The 23,929-nt window shown below is 49.2% G+C and overlaps 1 protein-coding gene across 1 annotated transcript; it reads right to left on the minus strand.

Moving 5' to 3' along the window:
• Window positions 1–1,586: 1,586 nt before the first annotated feature.
• On the minus strand, window positions 1,587–12,041 carry CHRNA2 (cholinergic receptor nicotinic alpha 2 subunit). The gene is made up of 6 exons (XM_059166371.1): window positions 11,822–12,041; window positions 10,977–11,128; window positions 10,529–10,573; window positions 6,899–7,008; window positions 3,195–4,203; window positions 1,587–2,081 (listed from the first exon to the last, which is right to left on the minus strand). Exons 1-6 carry the CDS (start codon window positions 11,928–11,930, stop codon window positions 1,956–1,958), a joined length of 1,551 nt encoding a protein of 516 aa, XP_059022354.1. The 5' UTR covers window positions 11,931–12,041; the 3' UTR covers window positions 1,587–1,955.
• Window positions 12,042–23,929: the final 11,888 nt, after the last annotated feature.

Consider the following 23,929-nt stretch of genomic DNA (forward strand, 5'->3'; position numbering starts at 1 on the left):
GTTTGGTTGTTTTGTTTGCTTTGGAAGGAGGGTGACGTTGACCTTGGGCCACTGCCCTGGAAGAAATTGATTGTGTTCTGTTGGGCGCAGGTCAAGAGCCGACGCCAGGCTCGAGCACGGAGGGGTGCGTGGTGACACCAGGGGGCAGTGGGGTAAGGTGTGGGCTCCAGGCCCTACTCCCCTGCGCCTGACCCAAGGGTGACTTTCCAGTGGGGACTAAGGGAAGACCCCTCTTGTGCCCTGTGAGGAACACCAATGGCACTCTCCCAGCTGGCGTGCCAGCCACTGGAGTGCAGGGGGCTTGAATGGTCCTGAGAATGCTGAGGAGGGGTCCCGCAGCTGAACGAGCATCAGCCTTAGCTTTATTTCATCTCTTTACTCACATGCAAGGTGGGTGGGAGATGGAATAGCATGAAGGAACAACACTGCACCAGGAGATGGGGGCTGGGAGAGCCAAGATGGACCAGAAAGGAGGCTGGGGGACTGCCCCTGCAGGAGTTGCGGGGGTGGAGGGGTGGGGGGTAGCCGGAAACCAGATAGGCGGCTGAGCAGGGGAGTTTTGGGAAGAACTGAGGAGTAGGGGCCTGGCCTGGGTGTTGCAGGTTTTCTCTGTGTTTGTCAAGGAGAGGTAAGTGGAGTACCTCAAGGCCCAAGGAAACCGGAAGTTCATCCCACTTGGCTTCCTATCTGGGGTCCGCACACCATCCAGAGAGTGTCTGCTTCTGTTAGTGGCTGAGGTTCTGCTCTCTGCGGGCTGGACAGGCGGGGGTGAGGGATGACCTGGGGCCAGGAGCTCCCCCCAGGCTCTGGCATGCAGCTGCTGGCTGTGGATTGCTGGATTCGGAGGTGCGAGGACTCCTGGGCCGTCCAGAGCGGCTCAGAAGCCACTGCAGGACTTCAGGAAGGACTGGGAGGCCAGGCTGGGAAGGGAAGCCGTCCCGCAGCTTCTGCATTTCCACAGCAGTCGAGGTGCAAAGCAGCCCAGCTCACTCCCTTCAGTTCACTCCGAGCAAAAGTCCTGCAGGCTGGCCATCACCTGCCCCATGAGTGGGTGGGAGGAGCAAGCTGCAAGCTTGAGTCAAGGATGACCCAGGATACCTTCCTGGTTTGTCGATGTGCATTCAAGGACAGATGGCAGGGACCGCAAAGTGGCCAGACCTCTTGGGGCCAGCTAGTGCGGAGCCCGTTTGCTGCGGGAAGCTGAGGGGGTGTTGCTACAGGTGAGGGAAAGCAAGGGGTTCAAGTGAGCTTCTAGGCAGGTGGGATGACCCAGATACTTGCATCCAGCCACACCTCCCACTGCCACCCAAAAGGTCTGACCTGTACCTGTACCTTTTACCCCACTGGGTCCCTGCTTCCCCCTTTCCTTCCAGAGAGGGTCAACCAACGTTAGACCTTCAGGATCAGACTCAAGATACCCGAACCTGCCTTTCCAACCTCCTCCCACAGCTCCCACACTGGAGCTCCATCTCAGCCTGCCTGTTCTAGACACCTTAGGCTCATTCTTGAATCCAAAATGCTGTTCATAGTTCTTCCACCCCCTGAAGCACCCTCTCCTCTCTTCCCCATGCACCCATCCCTGGAGGTCTGTGCATCTGCCCCCTGGATTGCCCCCTCGTGGTCCTCCTGTTACTCAGCGTCTTCAGGGCTCCTGTAGGAGAAACTTACATGGTTTCACATTGTCATCACCATATTGTAACCTTCTGCAGAGCAAGTTCCTCACTTCCTAGTTGCCCAGCATCCAAAACTGGGCTCTGTGCCTGGCAGATTCTCAGCACACAGTACAATAAGTTCAGTGAATTGACCCAAGGAGTCTTCCATGACGGGGCCAGTGTAGGGACTCCACAGAGAGGTGCTTGCAGTCGGATGGCCTTGAACCCGACGTTGTACTAGAGGGAGTGGTGGTTAAAGATGGTCAGCAGTGTCACCTTTGGGTCCAAGCAAGGGACAGGAGATCAGATCATTCCAGCCAGGTACGGAGGCAGAAAGAGTCCAACTGTCCCCAGGAAGCAGACGACGATAAATAACCAGAGGAATATCCTATCAATGACCATGGCCACATACTTCCAGTCTTCCTTGACCTGCACATGGAAATGAGCTCACTGTGACAGAGGCCAGGCCTTGGGAGTGGGGAAGTGTCCCACCCATGCACAGTCTCTGTAAGGATGACACTGGGGGCAGCCGTGGCCTCACCGAGACATGGGGAACCTAAGGTGGTCTCAAGACCCAAACAAGCCTCTCCTAGTGATCCCTGCCTTATCTCACCCCTAGGACGTGAGCCAGAGCCTTTCCATAGACTCTCAAATTTCAGATAAGGGAGGCCAGATGTTCTAGAACCACCAAAGGGCATGGACCTTCCCAGGGGGGTGCAGCGATTTAAACTCAACCCCCTGGCAGTTACAAAATGCCCCCACCACAGATCGCCTCTCCCTCACCCCACTCCCAATCCCCCACCCACTGCAGGAGGGGGAGCCACGGAGGTAGGTGGGGATAGGTGTGGCCCTGGGGAAGTCTGGGCAGGTCACAGGGGGCAGGGCTTTATGGAATTTGGCCTCACCGCCCAAGCAAGCAGGTGGGGTTATCTCCCTGCTCACAAGTGAGATAACGATTAATTTTTCCTAACCACTCAACACGGCTACCCACAGGCCTTCCATCCTTCCCTAGGTTGGTAAGAAGTCTGCAATCCCGAGCGGTGCCTGCTGACCTACCTACTAACGCTGGGCTTGACAGGGGCTGGGGCGGGGAGCTCATCAGATACAACCAATGTTCCTTAGGCTTTGTGGGTGAATAGTGACTTCTACAAAATGCCCAGAGCCCACAGGACAAAGGAGGAAAGCTGAGGATGCAGCAGGCTGACTTACTTGGTTTATCGTCTGGTGATACTCCCTTCGCCTCCCTCTGTCCCCTCCCCCCACCACCTATAGGGTGACTGTGCCAAGAATGGCACGGGGAATTTCAGCTTCTGAGGTCCCTCCCTCTCTGGCTTGTTATTCCCCAGATAGCCTTAGCTGGGGTGTTCTTGGCTGCCGTTCTGCCACCTGCCAGCTAGACGTCCTTTATCACAGTTTAGTCCAGATTCCTGAGGGCCATAGCAGAGGGAAACGAGCCCCCATGGAGGAGACTGGGTGGTCTAAACACCTTGGGACGAGGGATAGCCACCCAGAGGAAGAGCCCCTCTCCCGGCCCCAACTCACCGAAGAGTCAGCATCCTCAGATCTCAGGTGATCGGCGATATAACGCACACCTTCCAGCGCCTTCTGTATGCGAGGTGACAGCAGAAGCCCACCCTGCTGCCACCGGGGGTCTGCCTTGGGACCCGAAGCCCCATGGTGTTGACCACCATGGCTGCAGAGGACACCCAGGCGGGGCAAGGACTGGGCTGCCCACACCCATCTGTCTTCCTCCTCCTCCTCCCTCTCATCCGCATCCACGTTGGTCTCCAGCCAGTGGTAGGAGGAGCCGGGCTTCAGATCTGGGGGGTACTGGGGCTCCAAGGAGGGCAGGGGCCGGCTCATTAGCAGCCACCGGGGTACACAGCCCAGAAAGGTCACTCGCACCCAGTGGGGCATCGTGTGGGTGCTGGGGGAGCGGTGGTGGACATTGAGGACAAAGACCGTGATGACGATGGAGAGCGTGACAAAGACCATGGTGAAGAGCAGATACTCGCCGATGAGCGGGATGACCAGGGAGGTGGAGGGGATGATGTCGGTGATGAGCAGGAGGAAGACGGTGAGCGAGAGCAGCACGGAGATGCAGAGCGTGATCTTCTCGCCGCAGTCCGAGGGCAGGTAGAAGACGAGCACGGTGAGGCAGGAGAGGAGCAGGCAGGGAATGATGAGGTTGATGGTGTAGAAGAGCGGGAGGCGCCGGATGACGAAGTAGTAGGTGACGTCTGGGTAGATCTCTGCGCAGCAGTCGTACTTCTTGGTGTTGTAGGTGCCAGTGGCGTTGATGATGGCCCACTCTCCGCTCTCCCAGTAGTCCTTCAGGTCCACCGTCTGCTCCATCTGCTCCAGGTCGATCTTGGCCTTGTCGTAGGTCCAGGAGCCAAACTTCATCTTGCAGTTCTGCTGGTCGAAGGGGAAGAAGGTGACGTCGATGCTGCAGGAGCTCTTGTAGATGGCGGGGGGCACCCAGTGCACGGTGCCCGTGGAGAAGACGTGGGCCTTGGTCATGTGGGTCACCGCAAACTCTCCATCTGCACTGGGGAGAGGAGAGGAGCTGGGGGGCCCGGCTCAGCCCACGTGCCAGTGCCGGGCACCCAAATAACAAAGCCAGACCCTGCTCAGTTGTCGCCATCTGTGCAAGTGCGGGAGGCTCTCCCAGCACACTCACACTCAGAGCTACCTGAGTTGTCTTTCAAACACTATCCTTTTAACGACAAAAGCAGGAATTTTGAAAAATATAGGAAAAGAGCAAGAATTTTAGAAACAACCGCTATTAACACTCTGATATTATACATATATATGTCATCTATATTTGAGTGCCACACACATCATATATATAATTTTCTACATATTTATAAACACATGGGACAGATAGTCATATGGCCCGTTTGTGTTCACTTAATATTTTAAGGTGATTATTTATATTTTCTCCCCACAGCAGATGGGGAGCAAGGCCCTCGTCTAGGGTCACGTCTTTTCCCACCTGAGATCCTTAGCTCCTGGCTCAGAAGAGACATAACACCTTTGCTGGTGAAGGAAGCAAGTTCCTCCACTCCCTCTGTGTACTGGGCATTTCTGCACCAGCCTCATCCCCTAGGGCCTCTACACAAGCTGTGGGGGATGGAATGTGAGGCACAGGCCTGCCCTTAAGGAACCACAAGGAGCCACGAGGAAATGAGATGCAGCCCTTAACACCTATAACCCAAGGGGGTGGCAAGAGCACCCCAAGGCAGTCCACTTGGGGTGGGGCGAGGCGGGGTCCGACATCCCTTCTGGCGGGAGTGAGCAGGCTCATCCTTAAAGTTGCCAGTGCGACGGGTGGAAAGATGGGGTGGAAGCCACACTAGTGGAGCAAAGGCACGGAATAAGGAACAGAGGAGGGGAGAGACAAAACTCAGTGTGTGCTCAGGCTGGGGGTGGTGGGGGAGGGGGAAGGGCATAGGAAAGGGTGGTGGGAGATGACACTGTGGCATCATGGTGCTGTGGGAGCACTGGGGGAACAGTGGCCATTCACTGGGACTTCCTGAGAGCCTGAGTCCCAATTCCCACCAGGTGGGATAGTGCTGTGGGCTCTGGGCCCTAATGTTCAAGGAGCCTTCCTTCTCCCTCCAATTTCTTAAAGTCAAGGGAACCAGAGGAGCACACGGGAAGACAGACTTATTTTCTATGGAGAAGTGCCAGATTAGGAATTGGAAAACGGGAAACTCAGAAGGTTGGAAACAGGAACTTTGACAAACAGGTACACGTCAGGCCGAAGTCTAACCTTTTTTTTTGGTCACCACACAGAACTACCACTAGATGGCGACATGTGCCCCATGTGGAGGAAAGAAAGGTGCAATTCCCTCCATCCTCCTGTTTAACCTGCAGTGGAATGTCTGGATGAAGGACACCCTTCTTTAAATGTCTGCAAGAATTTGGTTTGAACTTTTGTCCTAGCCAACAAGTCTCCTGTTATTATCAAGGGGCACTGGTCGAAGCTATAATGACGGTACAAACTTTAGGTTGTATCTGATGTTAGGACTTTGGTCCAGACTTTCCTGCCAGGTGCAAAGGGAGCACAACTAGAAGGATCTTGGGCGCTGGCTCGGGGTTATGGCTCCGCATAAAGATATGCAGGAAGGGGTCCGTGAGTCCAGTGACAACCGCCAACACCAGGCACCTGCAGCTAGACCTTCTGGTAACCCGTGCTGATCTGTGTGTTTATGGACGCAGCTCAGGAAAGAGGACTTTGGGTCTGACCAGGACTCGGTGGTATAAAGGAATCATTGTCATGACTTTCTCTGAAGACACCAAAACTCAAAAATGGATCTGTCCCCCTTTATTTTTTTGTTTAAAGATAGATCTTCCAAATTTGGGTCAAATGAGTTAGAAAACCTAGACTGCATGTGTATCTTAGTAGTACAACTTCCAACAACATTGAAAATGATATCTTGTGCTCACAGTTCCCAAAGGACTGGGGCTGCGGTGGCGGAGTTATGGGCATACAGTCCATCTCTTCCAAAATTATTTGACCACATGACTGTTTTTCGTATCTGCTCGTATCTCTGAGAATGGGGGCTCCTTAGAGCTCCACATTAGAAAACTCCGTTAGACAAGCATAACATCAAATACTTTTCAGGTTTTGTTTTCTAAGTGAAGAATTACCTGACACCAAACAGACAAATGAAAGACTAGGTCTCTATCTTTTTTTTTTTTTTTTTTTAAATTGTGTTGTTGGTGTTCACTGGGACTCTCTTTCCACTTCCCTGCCTTTTATCAGTGTCTCATCATTGTGCTCAAAAATGGCTCCTTTTTGGGTCCTGAATGCAAAGCAACTATAAATAATGTGAGTTTTACAAAATACCCACGCCACGTGAGTCCGCCCCTTGAGGGTGCTCCCCGGGGATGCTGCTCACCGGTTCCAACAATACCACCCTCCTGCAAAACGCCCACCCTTCGGCATTGCTTTCACAGTCTAAACCACCCGATTTTTCAAAGACCACGTGGTGTGGGCAAATCCGTGTCCCATACATACAGTACCATGTGCTAATCTAGACTGGGTTCTCAGTAAGTTTGGGTGGACAAGTGCGAGAAACTAAGGAATCAAGAGGAAAGGAGGAGGGATGAAGATGAGCAAGAGGATGAGTCGAGAAGGAGGCAAGGAAGCTGAGACGCGAGGGGGACCGCCCACGTCCAACCCAGCCAGGCTTCCCTACACCCGCCCCTCCTGGGAGCCTCCACCGGCTTCCTACTTGTTGTAGAGGACAATATCAGGGATCCAGATCATCTCCGAAGGGACCCGGAGGGATGTGATGTTGCCGAAGTCAGCCGGGTTCCAGTGCAGCTTGTAGTCATTCCACTCCTATATGTGGGGAGGGAAGTCCCGTCACCTGGCACCGCCTGCCTTCGGGAGCACCCCCATACACACAAGGGCCTCCCCATACCCACAGAGGAGAAAGGGCCATGAGACCGGGACAGGGGTCAGGAGTCCAGCCTGGGATAACCAAGCCCGTTTTGCCCCAGCTCTGGTACTCAAAGTCCTGGGCACACCTGGACAATAGGTCCCGCTAGTCCGGCCTCCAGTCCCCGTTCTGCCCCCCTAGCGGGATGATGCTGAAGAGCCACCTCACTCATTTGTAGGAACAACGTTTTTTTAATGCCTCACAGTTTACAAAGGATTTGTACACCCTCCATCTCAGAAGAGACTCCCTGGGAGAGCTGGGGAGGGAATGCTGGGCAGACCGAAGTATCTCCCCATTCGAACAGGTAAGGAAACTGAGGACCAGAGAAGTGAAAACACCCAGCCAGGGTTATGTGGCTGAAACTGGGGAGTCCAGACCGGGAAGTCCACAGTGCTTATAAACTGTGTTCCAAGAGCGTTCCCCCCCACCCCCGCCTTGGGAGACCCAGCAGGAAGGGGAAGCTCTGGGCCCCAGCCTTGGTTCCAGTAGTAGGTCCAAGCGAATTTCCCCCCCAAAACCAGGATAATATTATTCATTCTCTGAAATGTTCCTTCTCGGCAACATCACAAGTGGTGATCAGTGTGGATTTGCCTACATATTTATTTAATGCTTCTTTAAGTTCTACCAGCCAGGGACAACAGCTGGTTCACTTTGGCTCCCTAGCACCAAGCCCTGGGGCCATGTTCAGGAAACGTGTAGCTCAGCAATGAAAACAATGCCTTCTCCCTCTAAAGCTGTCTGGTTCTAGCTCTGGGACGGAGGGCTTCCCACCACCCTTCTGGACCTGAAAGAAACAACCAACCCAACAGATAATGACTGGGGTTGCCCCACAAGGCTGTCTTTGCCGCCCAGGGCCTTTTCATAATTAAAATAATAGCTACTAGCATCTATATACGTAGTTTTGTCATAGGCCCTTTAGATGGTTCTTTCCAATCCTCACAACATCCCTCTGGATAAGGATGAAGAGAGTGAAGTGTGGAGGGTACGCTGCTAATAAGTGGCAGCACCGGTACTTGAATCCTGGCCTCCCCGACTCTGAGCCTGTCCTCGGTCCTGGGGACATTTTGCTTTTGCACCTCTTCACTAAAATAGTGCCGTATTGCACCCTTGAATAGGATCCCATGATGGAAGGCTTCTCCCCTCCAAGGATAATTGTGTGACGTTTACACAAAGCATCAACTTGGTAGGGGTCCAGGAAGGAGTGAAGGGAAATAGTATTTTCAGGAAGCAGATGCATGCGAGGAAGAGCACTGGTCTAGCTCAGTGGTGTGGTTCCCAAACTCCAAGCACCCAAGTCCCAGGTTCATAATTTTTGACGATATACCTGTGCTGTCTGTATCATCATGTACTCAGTTTTTCCCTTCAAATTTATTCATGATTTTTAAGATCACCTGAATTTTGAAATTTTACATCAGGGACTTCACTAGAAAATCAAAAGCATTTGGAAATATCCACTAAAATATAAATGTAAGACGATTACAAAAGGATCAGCAAGGCAAGTAAAACCATTCTCATGGAACACTGCTGTTGGTACCCAAACCAGGCTTGGGGAGACACTGGCCCAGCAGTGGTATTGACCACTCACCTGTAGAGGAAGGCTTAGGTGCACAGAGGACCCCAACTTGCAAAATAAGGAATGTTTAAAACTTTGTAAAATTGTCAGGACTTCTCAGGACATTGACGAACAATTCTGAAAGGGATTGGGCCTCATCGTTGTATTCCCTTTCCCCCAAGTCCATCATCTCTCAAGCTTTCAGGCTTCGACCAACATTTGGAGGGCCTCTGTACCCATGGGTTATAGTAATTGGCAATTAGTTGCCAATGCAGGCAACGGAGGACACTATCTCCATTTAACAGATGAGGAACTAAGACTCTGATAAGCTGAATAACTTGCAGAACATCACAGGTTAGTCAGAGGGGCTGCTGATTGGCTTGACTCCGGCTCTCATGCTCCTTCCTCTGCTCTCCATCCCAGCCCTTGAAGCCAGGGACACCAGCCCTGGGGGGTGGGGACAGGATAGCAACCTATCCCAGAGCTGGTCCCTGCACTGCAGAACAGTGTGGCTTCCCAAGTCCCTTACTGCTCTGGACCTCTATTTGCAAATCTGTAAAGATGAGCCGTGTGACCTCCTGGCAGCTGCAGGGTGAGCAGTGTCAGAGCGATGGACTCCATGGCTCTCTCCTAAGCATTCAACTATAAACTCCATGGCCAGTAACAGCCCTGGGGTCACGTAAAGGGAAGCATTCATTCAAAAGACTCAAAGTAGTTATGCCAATCCCAGTTTTGATTGTCGTGGGTTTCTGAGTGCCAGCCTCTGAGATAGGAGATGGTCAATTTTCTAGTGGGGCAGGAAGAGGAGTAGCGGGGGGTCAAGGAGGCAGAGGGCTAGGTCCTCTTTCTCATTTTCTCCCACCTGTCCACACTTCTGGGCCTAGGGAGGGGCTGGGCAGAGCATGAAGAGGGTCAAGCAGAAAGGAATATATTCAGCCTCAAATAAAGCCTGTGCCCCCAAGTGCTGCCCCTGAGAATGGTACATCAAAAAGGGCCACACATTCTTTGCCAGGAGTGATGCTGGGCCAGTTTTCAGACCTTAAGAAAGCAGCAGCTTCATTTCCTATCTCTTGGGACCCTTGCTCTGGGGTCTCTGAGCTTCCAGGTGAGGCAACCAACTCCCCTGCTGGAGAAAGACACTGAGTATGCCTGAAGAGGGTGAAGGACCCAAGTGGGCCCAGCTTCCAGAACCTTCCAGAGCCTTCCAGACATCCCCACTAAGGAATGGACATAGGTGACACTATCTTAGACCCTCCAGAGCAGACTAGCCACAGGTTAAATAGCACCAAGTAACACCAAGTTGCCATGCAAAGCGGAAGAAGCCGCCCAAACTCCTCGCCATAAAACCATGAGATATGATAAACTGTCACTTTATGCCATTAAGTGTTGGGGTGGTTTGTTAAGCATCATAGACATGGAACACCCAGCATTCTCCTGCAGAAGGAGCCTGGGGTTCCAAGTTGAACACACCTGGGGCCCCCCTTTTCTAGCTGAACTACATTCTGCTTCAGGCTTTCCTTAGCTATTCAGTGGGCAGAATGAAACCTTCCCTGGGTTTTCAGTGACTACTCAGAATGAGCTGATCTGCAAACAATGGCCGACATGCAGGAAACGCCTACCCCCAGGAAGGGGATGCCTAGGTTCTGGTAGGTGACCTTCTTGGGTGCCAGACTCAGAGTCTCAGTGCACACTCCCTACCAGAAGCCATCTGCAATCAGCCAGCTTTGGGAACATCCCAAGTGGCAACTCTCCCCTGAAACGTGAAACGTGAATTCAGAATACCTCTGTTTGTGAGACAGTCCTGGGAGGGTCTGGGGTCCATGGGCTCCCACCCCGACTCTTGCCTCAACCAGGGAAGCAGTTCTCACCTGCTTTAGCCAGACGTTGGTGGTCATCATTTGGTTCTTCTCATCCTGCCCAGTAGAAAGAGTAAGAACAATAGAGCGATGGAGCCAGCCCCCAAAAACAGGGTGGAGTGGGATGGGCTGACGCAGATCCCTATGCCCAGAAGGACCTCTCACATGACACCCCAAGCCCAGCCCAAACCTCCACCCCCTCCTGACACCGCCATCCTTATAGATCCTTCAGGAGCACAGAGGCCGCTTGGGTCCTCTGGGTTTGTGTTGAGTGGAACAAACAGGGCACCCAGACAACCCATTGCTGTGGATCAGCGTCCTCTCAGGAGGGTCTCCAGGGTTGACACAGTGGGAAGGAGAAGGGCTGGAGCTGGGAAGCAGGGGAATAAGGACCCCGGGAAAGGGACCTGTGGTCTGGGGGCTGATCCCAAAGGGGAGAAGCATGGGGGGACAGGCCCACCACATCGATGAGCTGGGCAATCGACAGCCCAAAGCGCACGATCACCACGTCCGTGGTGTTGGGCACCGGCCGTGCCCAGCGGTTGTAGCCCCTGAAGAGGTGTTTGAAGAGGCGGTCCTCTGCTTGGGGAGGGGAGGCTCGCTGTGTCGACCCTGTGGACGGGAAGGAAGACAGGGGTCTCCGGGAGTCCATGGTGGTGAGTGCCTGGGTCCCTCTCCCATCGAATCAAAGCCACTCAATCTCAGTTTCCTCATCTGTAAAATGGGGACGCTATCCAGAACCTATCTATCTCTAAACACTGCTGAGGATTAAATATAACAGTGTCTAGTGGAGCTTGATGAAGCAAGCGAGACATGCTTGGAGCTCAAGAAACGGCACTTACTCTGTGACTGTTAGATAAGAAGCGGGGGGGAGTGCTGGAAAGGGAGGCAGAGGAGTGGGGTGGACCTGACCTGGAGACAAGATGCAACCTTGAACTGAGAAGCCCCAAGGGACAGCCGTATGGGGGAGACACCTGGTCCATGTGGGGTGAGCAGAGCGAGAAGGGCTTCACACGTCTCCAGGAGCCCTTCACTCCGATCCACTTGCCAACAAGCTTCTGGCTAATGCTAACCACAAAATCCTCTGCCACTTCAAGCATGTCCCCAATTTTTGCTGAAGTGGGGAGGTTCAAGGCAACATGCTCAGAGCTGAGATTGCCCGGCCACTTTCCCACTGTGCAACAAGCTGCTTGGAAGTCCCCTGTGGCTTTGGCAGACTGCCATGAGGTCCCTGCCGGAGATTCCCCCATGCTGCCTGAGAGCCCCCAGGTGTGGCATGATGTCCTAGTGACGACACCCACTCACCTGCCGGGATCAGAAGGAGCCACCACAAACCGAGCTTCATCATGGACAGGACCGCAGAGTGGGAGGGGCCCATGGCTTCCAAGGACGAGGTCTGGCTTCCTCTGGACATCAGAAGGAGGGCAGGCAGGGCTGCGCTGGGGCTTGAGGCTCTGACCCGCTTCCCCAGGGAGAGTTCCTGGTGCTAACACAGCAGACCTCCTGCTGGATTCCACATAGCCCCTCTCACTGTGGAACCTGAGCAAGCCAGGGAAAGGGTCTTAGGGTCCTGCCTCCTTGACACATGCGTGCTTTTGTTCCTCATGCTTTATAGAGCTGCGAAAGGCCGGAAAACAGGCCTCCCAGGAATAGAGGGCTTGGGGCTCACGGAGGAGCTAACATCTCCCTCTACCTCTGGCCTGACCTGTTAGACAGAAGAAGGTGCAAGATGTGAATGGAGTCCCCATCGTTCTGGCCTGGTTGTAGGGTCTCTAAAACGGAGATGATAGTACCACCCAGGGTGGTCAGTGGAAGAATTCAGGTGCTGTTCACAGCAGCCCAAATTTGAAAGCAGCCAAACGCCGATCAGCTGATGAACACGCATTTGACAGATGGCACGTTCATACGATGGAAGCCCAGGCCATGAAAAAGAATCTCCGGCTACGGAACGGACCAGCCTTGAAAACCTGCCAAGTGCAAGACGTCAGACGCACAAAACGACACATTGTGGGATTCGATGTGTATGAAATACCCAGAGTAGGTAAATCTGTGGGCTCAGAGGGCAGATGAACGGTTGTTGGCGGGTGGGGCTGGGGAGGGGATGGGGGAAGGGAGAGGAGGGAGTGATCGCTAATGGTAGAGGGCTTCTGTTTTGTGGGGCGGGGGCATCAAAATGTTCTGCCGTGATGTAGCGGTGTTGGTTGGACAACTCAGCAAATATACTAAAACTCACCAAAACGTACATTTTTGGAAGGATGACTTTTATGGTAACGTGAACTGTCTCTCCAAAGAGCGGTTATTAACAAGATAAATAGACACCATCTGGATTAGTAAAATAAATAAATAAATAAACAGCCAAGTCTCTTTAGACTCTAGGGACGATGAAGGCTAGAACATGGATAGGTAGGGTTCCAGTGGCAAGAAGGACAGTGATGTGGGAGACGGGAGGGGCGTGTTGAATGTTCCGTAGCAGGGAGAGCTGGAGAAAAGGGTGGTGCCCTCATGAATGGGATCAGTGCCCTTATGAAAGAGATCCCAGAGTGCTCCCTCTCCCCTTCCACTGTGTGAGGACGCGGCAAGAAAGCATCGTCTATGAACCAGGAAGCGGGCTCCTATCAGACACCAAATCTACCAGCACCTTGGACTTGGACGTTCCAGCCTCCAAAACTGTAAGAATAAATGTCTGTTGTTTACAAGCCGCCCAGCCTGTGGTGCTTTTGTTACAGCAGGCCCCATGGACTAAGACAACCAAATTGCTCTTTTCCTATCTTTTGTTCTGTGTATATACAGATCACCTGTGTTATCCCCAGGTGCAGAAATTAGAGGCAATTTTTCCTCTTCTTTTTTTTTTTTTTAAATTTTATTTATTTGTCAGAGAGAGGGGGAGAGAGAGCACAAGCAGGGGGAGCAGCAGGCAGAGAGAGAAGCAGGCTCCCTGCAGAGCAGGGAGCCCCAAGGGGACTCGATCCCAGGACCCTCAGATCATGACCTGAGCTGCAAGCAGATACTTAACCGACTGAGCCACCCTGACGTCCCAAATTTTCTTCTTTTTCATACTTCACTATATTTTCCAAATCTCCTACCATATGTGTCCACTAAGTGTTTTATGTGCCCTTCCTGTATCTCATGGTGGGGGGTGGGGGAAGCAACTCTCATCCCCAAAGTAGGTGTAGAGTTAAGACTCCATCTCTCTAGCACTGGGTGTTATATGTAAGTGATAAATCACTGAATTCTACCCCAAAAGCCATTATTGCACTGTTAACTAGCTAAAATTTAAATCAAAAAACAAAACTTTTAAAAAGACTCCAATCCTCCAATTGAGTGGAGCACAAGTCATCAAAATCATCTGTGAAAAATGTAGAAGCAACCCACATGTCCATCTGTGGACGGATGGATAAATGAAGTGTTGTATACCTATAGTGAAGTATTATTTAGCCTTAAAAAGTGAAAAAAAAATTCTGACACATCTACGGACATGGATGAAACTTGAAGACATTATGCTAGGTGAAAGAGGCCAAACACCAAAGGACAAATCTTGTGTAATTCACTTATTTGATTACTGGAGTAGTAATTAGAGGTAATTAGTATTAGAGGTAATTCAGTAATTAGTAGTAATTGATAGATCCAGGATAGTGGCTGCCAGAGGCTGGGTGGAGGCATGGAGGGGAGCTAGTGTTTAATGGGGGCAGAGTTTCAGGCAAAGCTCCGGAGACGCATGATGGTTGCACAGCAAAGGGAATGTTCTCAACGTTACTGAACTGTGTACTTAAAAATAGTTAAAACAGGGGCGCCTGGGTGGCTCAGTCGTTAAGCATCCTTCTTCAGTTCAGGTCATGGTCCCAGGGTCCTGGGATTACGCCCTATTCAGGACTTCCTGCTCTTGGCAGGAAGCATGCTTCTCCCTCTCTCACTCCCCTTGCTTGTGTTCGCTCTCTCACTGTGTGTGTCTCTGTCTGTTAAATAAATAAAATCTTTAAAAAAATAGTTAAAACAGGGGTGCCTGGGTGGCTCAGCAGGTTAAAGCCTCTGCCTTTGGCTCAGGTCATGATCCCAGGGCCCTCGGATCGAGCCCCACATCAGGCTCTCTGCTTTGCAGGGAGCCTGCTTCCTCCTCTCTCTCTGCCTGCCTCTCTGCCTACTTGTGATCTCTCTCTGTCAAATAAATAAATAAAATCTTTAAAAAAAATAAATAAAAATAAAAAATAGTTAAAACAGTAATTATACATATTTTGCCACAGTAAAAAAATAATTAGAGAAGAAAAACAGGTAATAAATACTCAAAACTCACCCCAAAAAAGAGTCAGCTGTGTTCATGGGAATCACCTCAGGGCTGAGACAAAAAAGAGAACAAGAAACAGATCCTAGCACTGAACTCCTCCCATGGGCTCGGAAAGTTGAGATGAGAGTTGATGGGAGCTTGGGATGAGAAGCAGAGGTCACTGCTGTGAGCTCCTTGTGGGTGGGAAACTGTGTCACATTCACCTGTTATCTCAGCCCCAAGCACAGACCTTAGAACAGGGGTTTGCTTTGCAGGTTCTAGGTACATAGGGTCACCCATGAATGGTGCCCAGGAGTGGAAGAGGGTTCTGGAAGAATGTATGAGGGAGACCCAGGCTCATGGCTTAGTTTAAGGAGCAAGATGACATTGAGCACTTTTTCCATAATCTGATTATTTATTCTTTTCTTTCCTTGTTCATCTTTCCACTGCCTCTTCCATGATGGGGACAACAATGTGCCGGGCTTTAAGGATGAAGAATTGAGAATGTGTGGCCTTGAGGGGGACACAGTAGAGAAGAAAGGACAGAAGAAAACCTCTGGAATCCCGTCTGCTCACCCACTCCTGCTGTAAGTCATGACTTTACTCATTTCGTCCCATGGGCTTCAACGCCATGCAAAGAGACCCCAAGTTCCCAGAAGTCCCTTCTGAACTCTTTCCAACTACTCACACTGGGCAGCTCTTCCTTGAGTCTAAGGTTGTGCAAGCACCTGAGAGCCACTTGAGTTGAGTTGGCTTGAAGACCCTGGTGTTGCCAGCAGAGAGGAATTTCATCAGTCCCCAGGGGAAACTGCAGAAAAGGTGTGTTTGTTCGTTTGTGTGTGTTTGTTTGTTTATCCTTCTACACTCATGCAAAACCTGACGGTCATGGAGCTCCTCTTCTGGTTCCTTTTCTCTTTCATCCTCTGTCCCGGATGCTTTGGGATTCTCACGTGTCCCATGCCTCCCTAACTGACCTGGAATGTCAGTGACAAATTATTATGACACCGTCTCCACCATCTAGAAGTTTCATTTGCTTGTTAAAATGAAGGGGAGCTAGAAAATTGAATTGTTCCTCTCCACCAGGACAGATCAGTGAAGATTCACGGCGTTGTTTTCGGTTAGGGGTGAGAGAACAGGACAGGCAAGCACAGGGAAAGAAGATTCCAGGGTCCCCTGTGATGTTAACACCTAGATCTTTCTAAAAACAATTTGCAAGTGTGTGATTTTAAGGTTTAGAAGGCACTTTCACACCTTTGACCTCATTGGAGTCTCATATCACCCCAGGAGGGTAAGGGCAAGGGATTTTATTATCTCTTTTGTATAAATAAAGGAAATAGTGACGTTCAAAAAAGATTTGCTCAGGGATGGATAGTTCAAAAGTGGTAACAGTTGGGATTCAGACTCAGGTCTTCAGCTTCTAAACTCTAATCTGGTAAAATGCTACCCAGTGCCACTAACTAGAAGGGCAATTCGTATGGGTAACTTATGCCCATACTTAGATCTACAGATCCTTGCACTATTGACTGTCACTGCTGAGTCACTGTCAGGACTAAGGTCGATGGCAGGTAGGTGGTGTGAAGGCAAAGGTGTCCCACCCCACACCCATGTTTGCCTGGATCTAGGGTTCTGAGAGTTTCCTCTATATGCAGATCTACTCACTCCTCCTTCCAACCCATATCATGGTCACAAATCCCAAGGCTATGTATGATCTCTTTCAACAAAGTGCACTAAATAAAAGATTTTCTTTCCCTATTAGTGACAAGAGGAGAAAAAGAAACAGAAATCCAAGGATGCTGAAATTGCATGATATAAAAACCAATCAGAGATATGTCAGACCCTCTGGAAGACTGCGCAAATAAAAGTCAATCGATCCTAGAGGATACAATCCTACAAGATGCCTCAAATTTGCATCCTTTGTAATTAGCCCACGAAGATAATTTCATTACTTTATCATTGGAAACCAAAGGAGAAATTATCCCAGTTAATTGACAGTAATTAGAGATACCTTCTGCCTAAGAAAGATATTAAAAGAGAAAGAACCCTGGAACCTTTGATCTTTTAAGTGGCTGGATTGGCAAGTTTGGAGGTTTGGCAGGATGGCTGTGGTGTGACTGTCTGTAAAGTGGGTCTGGGTGAATGGGACGCATAGGGAAATCTACCCAAAAGACACTGCGTATGCAAAAGGCTCAGACACCAACATCCCCACTATTGTTGCTGATGCAATCAAATAACCAGACCACCCCCACCCCCTGACCCTTACGCCTACACCAACCTCCTGAGTCCAGGTCCCCTGAAGTCAAAGGAATTTGGCCTCTTCGTCCAACTTCCTACTGCAGCTGACTTTCGGCTTCCCACCCCCCAGGTCCTGTTCTAGTCTCTTCACAAACATCACCTTCTCCAGGAAGCCTGCTTAGACCCCACCAGCTCCTCTCTGCCATCCAGCACCCTGTCCCTCCACATGAGAGTCCCAGCTCTCTCTCCTCTGTCAATACCCCAAAAATGGCCCCTTGATGAGAGGAAATGATACTGTTTTTCTTCCAAATAATTTCATGCCGGGGCTTAGGGGAAAGAGACCGTATTTCTAGCTTGTGTGTCTGCTCTGCTCCATACCCTGATCAACCACAGAAGCCTAACATCTCAAGGTCAGGTAGAATCTTAAAGGTCATCTGGATTAGCACATCAGCCTGTGTAGGAAACCTCGCTGACAAATTCCAGCCTCAGAAAACCCTGGCAATGAAGCACTTGCTACTTTTCCAAGTCAGTGAGTGCCACTGATGTCTGTTAGTCTTTACTGAAAGATACAGAATGTTTGCTTCATGAGTAAATAAAGGAAGGAATAGTACGTAGAAGCAGATTTGATATAGTAACACCACGAACCCCTGAGACTGAGCTACCCCAGTAGAAGGGGCTGACTGTCACTGGGCTGTGAACTGCCCTCGCAGGGATAACCGGAAGATGAAAATTCTTCTAGAAGCAGGTGACTTCCAGCATTCTGACATGCTCCCCTCCCAAAGTACCCGGAAGCCGCTCATCCGCTAGTATCCCCCTGGACCCCACCCCCACAATGCCCTACCCCCACATTCCCCAATGCAAGCTTTTGGGGCACCTTTCTTACCGGTGGTGACAGAAGAAGAAAGGCCTTTGAGAAAACACAGAACCAGCCTGGCTTGGAAGTCCCGGTCAGCTGACAAAAGTCCCCCCCAAATGGAAGGGCAGGTGCAAAGCAGAGCAGGGTGACTTCATTTTATGGTCACACTGATGCTGGAACAGGACCCACGTTGGCGGACGAGGGCGACCTGACTCCGAGGGTCAAGCTGGCTTCCTGGGGAGGGCTGGGTAAGTTCTGCAGGCTGGTCAGTTTGCCTGGGCTTCCCGCTCTGGCGGCTGGAGAGGCTTCCTGCAGGTGCTACGGGGGAGGGCGTCATGGAGAGCCAGGCACAAAGGCTTCTGCAGGTAAAAGCCAAAGCCAGTCCACAGGAGGGACTGCTGGCTTGGCCAGCACACAGACTCGTGCTCTCATTCTCTCTCTCTCTCTCCCTGTCTATTACACACACACACACACACACACACACACACACACACATACACACGCACACATCTTCTCTGGAGGGAAGGAGGAGGAGCCTGTACTATTCAGCCTGTGTCCAGTGGGGACAGATAACAGATTTGCTCTTCTCTGTCCAGTACTTAAGATGCGTCTCTCTTTGCTCTGAAGGACCCTGTGCCCCGGGATCACTGCCTGGACCCCCTGACCTCACAGGTGGGGGGATCTCCTGGGTCCTGGGTCTGGGGGTCAAGAGAGCAGCATAACTGCCAGTCGAATAGCAGTGAGGATAGAGCCCTCAGCAAGCCAGCCTATGGATCTCTCCTTCCCCTTCTCCTCTGGAGGAAAACCCCTCTCCCCCTGCCGGCTGTCTGCAGGACAACCCGCTCACCTGTGCCCCTGCCTGGCTTGGCTGCAGCTTGCCTGTCCCCTCCTCAACCTCCTTGCCAGTGACTTTGCCTTCAGTTCCCAGAGAAGCAAGGTCATCTTCCAAACCATACACAGACCCGTTGCCTCCTTCTCTGATGAGGAGTCATATTCTTCCTCCCCTTTCTTCCCGCGTGGGAAGCTTGGCCTCTGTGATTTTGATGGAATCCCCATCAATTAAATAACCCCAGGCTTTCTCCTATCTTCACCACTCCTCCTGCTGGATCCTTTCCTTCAGCCCATAAATAAGCTCATCCTCCATCCTAAAAACACCCTTCGAGGTCTGCCTCCCCTTCAAGTTACTTGTTCTCTCACTTGTCTCCCTTATTGTTAAAAGCAAAGGCCCCTAAATAACCATGAGGGTTTGATTTCTGATTTTCTCCTTAAAAGCTGTGTGGGGTTTTTTTTACACAGTAAAAACCATCAACAAAATGAAAAGGTAACCTACTGAATGAGAGAAGATATTTACAAATGATATATCTGATAACAGATCCAAGATAGATAAAGAACTCATACAACTAATAGCAAAAAATAAACCAACAAAACCCCCCACAAGTAATCTATTAAAAACATGAATTAAATAGAAATTAAAAACAGAAACCAAATAGAAATATTTTCAAAGAAAAATAAAAAATGGTCAACAGACACATGAAAAGATGCTCAGTATCACTCATCATCAGGGAAATGCAAATGAAAACCCCAGTGAAATACTACCTCACACCAATCAGTATAGCTAGAATCAAAAAAAACAAGAAATAACAAGTGTTGGTGAGGATGTGGAGAAAAGGGATCCTTTGTGCACTGTTCGTGAGAACGTAAATTGGTGCTGTGGAAAATGGTACGGAGTTCCCTCAAAAAATTACAAATAGAAATACCTTACAACCCAGCAATTCTGCTTCTGGGTATTTATGAGAAAAAAAAAAAGAAAATACTAATTGAAGAAGATACGTGCATTCCTTTGTAGCATTACATACAATAGCCAAGAGAAGCAACCTCGGTGTCCATCAATGGATAAAGAAGATGTGATATGTACATACCATGGAATATTACTCAGCCATTAAAAAGGAACAAAATCTAGCCATTCACCACAACATGGATGGACCTAGAGGGATTTATGCTAGGCGAAATAAGTCAGACAAAGACAAACACCATGCGATTTCACTTCCATGTGGAATCTAAAAAAACAAAACAGATGAACAAGCAAATGGAAAACAAAACAGTAACAGACACACAAATATAGAGAAGAGACTGGTGGTTAAAGGAGGGGTGGGATGGGGGATGGGCGAAATAGGTGAAGGACGTTAAGAGGTACAAACTTCCAGGTATAAAATAAGTCAGTCACAAAGTACAGCTTAGGCCATAGAGTCAATAATTTTGTAATACCTTTTATGGTGATAGATAGTGACAGACAGTAACTACACTTACTCTGGTGAGCACTTTATAATGTATACAATGGTCTAATCATTATGTGGTTCACCTAAAACCAATATAATATTATGTGTCAAATACACTTAAAAAAAAAAGGCTGTGTAGTTTTCAATAGGTCGCTAGAACTTTCAGTTTCCTTATACATAAAATGAGGATGTGACTATTGGCCCCACTTCAACGGCTTGTTGTGAGGAGTGAATAAGTTAGTATAAATAAAGGGCTTAAAATAGTGAAATGATGCATGATGTTTGTGTGTGTGTGTGTGTGTGTAAATAAATGGGACATATTTGTGTATAAATATATATGTATACATATATACATGATTGCTAGTATTCTAAGAAAATTAAAAGACATAAAATACAATAAAAATTCTCTAAACACCTATGTTCTCACTACCCATAATTAACAAAGGTTAGAATTTCACCTTATGTCCTTGCATATGGAGGGATGTGTGTGTGTAAGGAAGGAAATAATCATAAATTATACCAATAGGATTCTTGGCTGCAATCATTAAAAACCTATTAATAAATTTAAGCAGAAATGGCTTTTATTAAAAGACAATGGGTGGTTCATAGTAGCACTTAGAAAGCTGGAGAACCTGCTCAGGGCACAGGTGAAAACAATGGACACATCAGCCAGACCAGAGCCAAGATCACAAGTCAATCATTCACCTACAGGATGGGCCCGGGATGCTGTGGGACTGGATGGAAAACCTCCCAACGTCTGTCGCTGGGACTGCTATCACTGCTGGCCCTGGAAACCAACTTCTCCTGCTGCCAGAATTAATCCTCCTCTGTCCCTGCTTCTTTGTGTCATTAGCTCCCAACACAAAGGTGGGGACAGATGCTTCAGATTAATCGTGGGCCCATGAACGAAGTGCAAGGAAGGTTGAGCGAGCAGGAATCTGGTGTTTTGATGTCCTGGTAGAAAGCGGGAACATTCCCAAAATATTGGAAAGCAGTTTAAATGCTGGAAAGCTCCCCCAAATCTAGCTTTTTGGCTCCTAACATCAATGCACACCCAACTTTCCATAATAACACTTCCAAAAAAAAATTGTTTACATCTCACTGTTCTAGAAGTTGTCCCCAGAATTTGTTTTAATTTGGCATGGCAATACATACGGACACAGGAATGATTGTCGTGAAGGAAGAAGTTTATACTCACAGATCCCTGGAAATAAAAATCACAGTGGACCATGCAGGGCCACAGAGGGAAGCACCAGGGCTTAGCCAGGGTGCAGAAAAGTCAAAGAAAAAAACATTGCCCAGAGTAATTTTTTTTTAACATTTTATTTATTTATTTATCAGAGAGAGAAAGCACAAGCAGGGGGAGTGGCAGGGAGAGAGAGAAGCTGGCTCCTCGCTGAGCAAGGATGTGGGGCTCGATCCCAGGATGCCGAAGGTGGATGTCCAATCGACTAAGCCACCCAGGCACCCCCATGGCCCAGGTATTTTTGGCGTTTCTGCAAGAAAGGCAAGGCAGGCCAGGGTAAGCTGCTTAGAATTGGAGAGTTTGAGGAATTTTGGCAAGCTGTGGGTGTAGGGACAGCCTCTAGTTATCTAGTACATAGCCGTGGGGTGTTTTTGTGCAGGGGAATGTTGGCTTGGTGTGCGAGAGATAAAGGATGAGGTTGGAGTATTGACTCGGGACTGTTTGGAAGGTTTGTAATATGATCTTGGTACCTCCTTGAAAACTGGATCACAGGGATGATGTAGATAAGTGTGGCCATTAGTTCGGCTCAGTGAGTATTGGTTGCCAACTAGACAAACACAGAATCTAAGAAAACACATTTAGAACACTAACATGAGGCAGTCGTTCCTCACAGAAAGAAAACTGCTCGTCCTCACCCCGAATCCCTAGGGCTCATTAGTTACTCCCTCCAGCTCCATAGCTAACCTCCCTGCGCAATGCCCATCCTTGCTCTCGCCCTGACATGATGCCACCTTGAAGTTCTGTCTCCTATGGAATAAATCATAAAGCTCATCAAAAGCATACTGCATATAAAATAATAGGGTGGTCAGGAAACAAAATAAATTAACCAAGTAAAGAAGAAAATGATGACTGGTATAGCCCTCGTGTTAAAAGATCGTTAAGTTAGAGTTGGTATTTACAACTTTCCCCTTCCCCCATTCTCCAAAAGAAGCATCTATTCCATAAAAGACAAATTGCTACCCCCTCTGTTACGGAAGGAGCTCAATGTAATCAGATTGCCACCAGGGGACTAATTTGAGCCTCTGGGCTCAAGCACGCTATCTAGAGCTCAGGATTTGTCACTACTGTTGGGGAGCTGGGCATTTGGCAATGGTAGCAGTAGGAATCAAGCGGGAAAGGCAGTTGCAATGAGAATCACCTAATTAAGTTTACAACAATGAATTGACACTTGGCAAGACCCATCCATCTTGAGTAGAGTTTGGTGGTAACCAAAAGTCCCTGTGTAACTCTGGTCTTCGATGGTCTTTGATGGTGGCTCTAACCCTTGGGATTCTCCCAGAGACATGTTAGGGATTTTATTTATTACTTTGTTATAGAGGCTTCGTCTTGGTCCTTCCTCTCAGGACTGATAATGATGTGTCATGTACGGAGAAGTTGCCTTAACTCAAGTCTCATCACCCAAGGTCCAAACCACTTCCCACAGCCCCTATAATCAAGATAATAGTCTTCCCAAACAGGAGGCCTATCAAGAGCCATCTATTAAGTAGGAACACCAATGTTTCTCGAGGCCTTGGAGGAGTGTCTCCTGAGTTCTCTCACATGAAGAAGAAGGTGGAAGGTCAAACATAAAAAAAATCCATACCAACATTAATATTTTGCCAACTCTTCTCTTCCCCTATGCTAATGTCTGGTGTCTTATACTAACTTTGCATGGGCTGCCATTGAACAAACTGTGAATACCACCCTGTGATGGTTAATTTTTTTAAAGCTTTTATTTATTTATCTGAAAGAGAGAGACAGAGAGAGCGAGCATGAGCAGGAGGAGGGGCAGAAGGAGACGGAGAAGCAGACTCGCCACTGAGCAGGGAGCTAGCCGTGGGACTCGATTCCAGGACCCTGAGATCATGACCTGAGCTGAAGGCAGACACTTAGCTTACTGAGCCCCCAAGCGCCCCTGACAATCCATTTCTATCTATGATCACCAAATTGTGGATATCAATGAGTAGAATCTTGCAGTTTGGGAGTGTGTTTTTGTGTACTCCGAGGTTTGTCCCTGGAACCTGCTTGCTGGGACATGGGGGGACCTAAACCTGGTTCAAGTCTAGAGGCAATGAGGAGGGGTAGGGTCAGGCATGAAGAAAGCTGGCTTATCTGGCCCGTGATAAGGCCTTCAGGTGAGATAGTTGTGGGAAATTCAGGGATAGTAGGAGCAAGTTTATCAGCTATGGAAAGAAAAACATCTTCTGCTTTCTGGTTTTTGTCATGGGAATGTTCCCAGTTTTTAGAGTCTCACGTCCCCACCAGTGCTGTGAATTGAACTGATGCAATAATGAGGCAAATCACAGGATTTTGAAATCAATTTATTTTGAACTTGGATTGGAGCCATCTTGTCAGTTAACCATTGATTGCCTGTCAACTTTGACTGTACCTTCAAATATATGCTTTTCTAAGCATTTGTTCTTCTTCTTCTCCTTTTTTTTTTTTTAAATATATTTTTAAGGGTTAGATCACAAGTAGGCAGAGAGGCAGAGAGAGAGGGGGAAGCAGGCTCCCTGCTGAGCAGAGAGCCCGATGTGATGCAGGGCTGGATCCCAGGACCCTGAGA

This window comes from Mustela lutreola, chromosome 1 (assembly GCF_030435805.1).
Source record: "Mustela lutreola isolate mMusLut2 chromosome 1, mMusLut2.pri, whole genome shotgun sequence".
NCBI lineage: Eukaryota > Metazoa > Chordata > Mammalia > Carnivora > Mustelidae > Mustela > Mustela lutreola.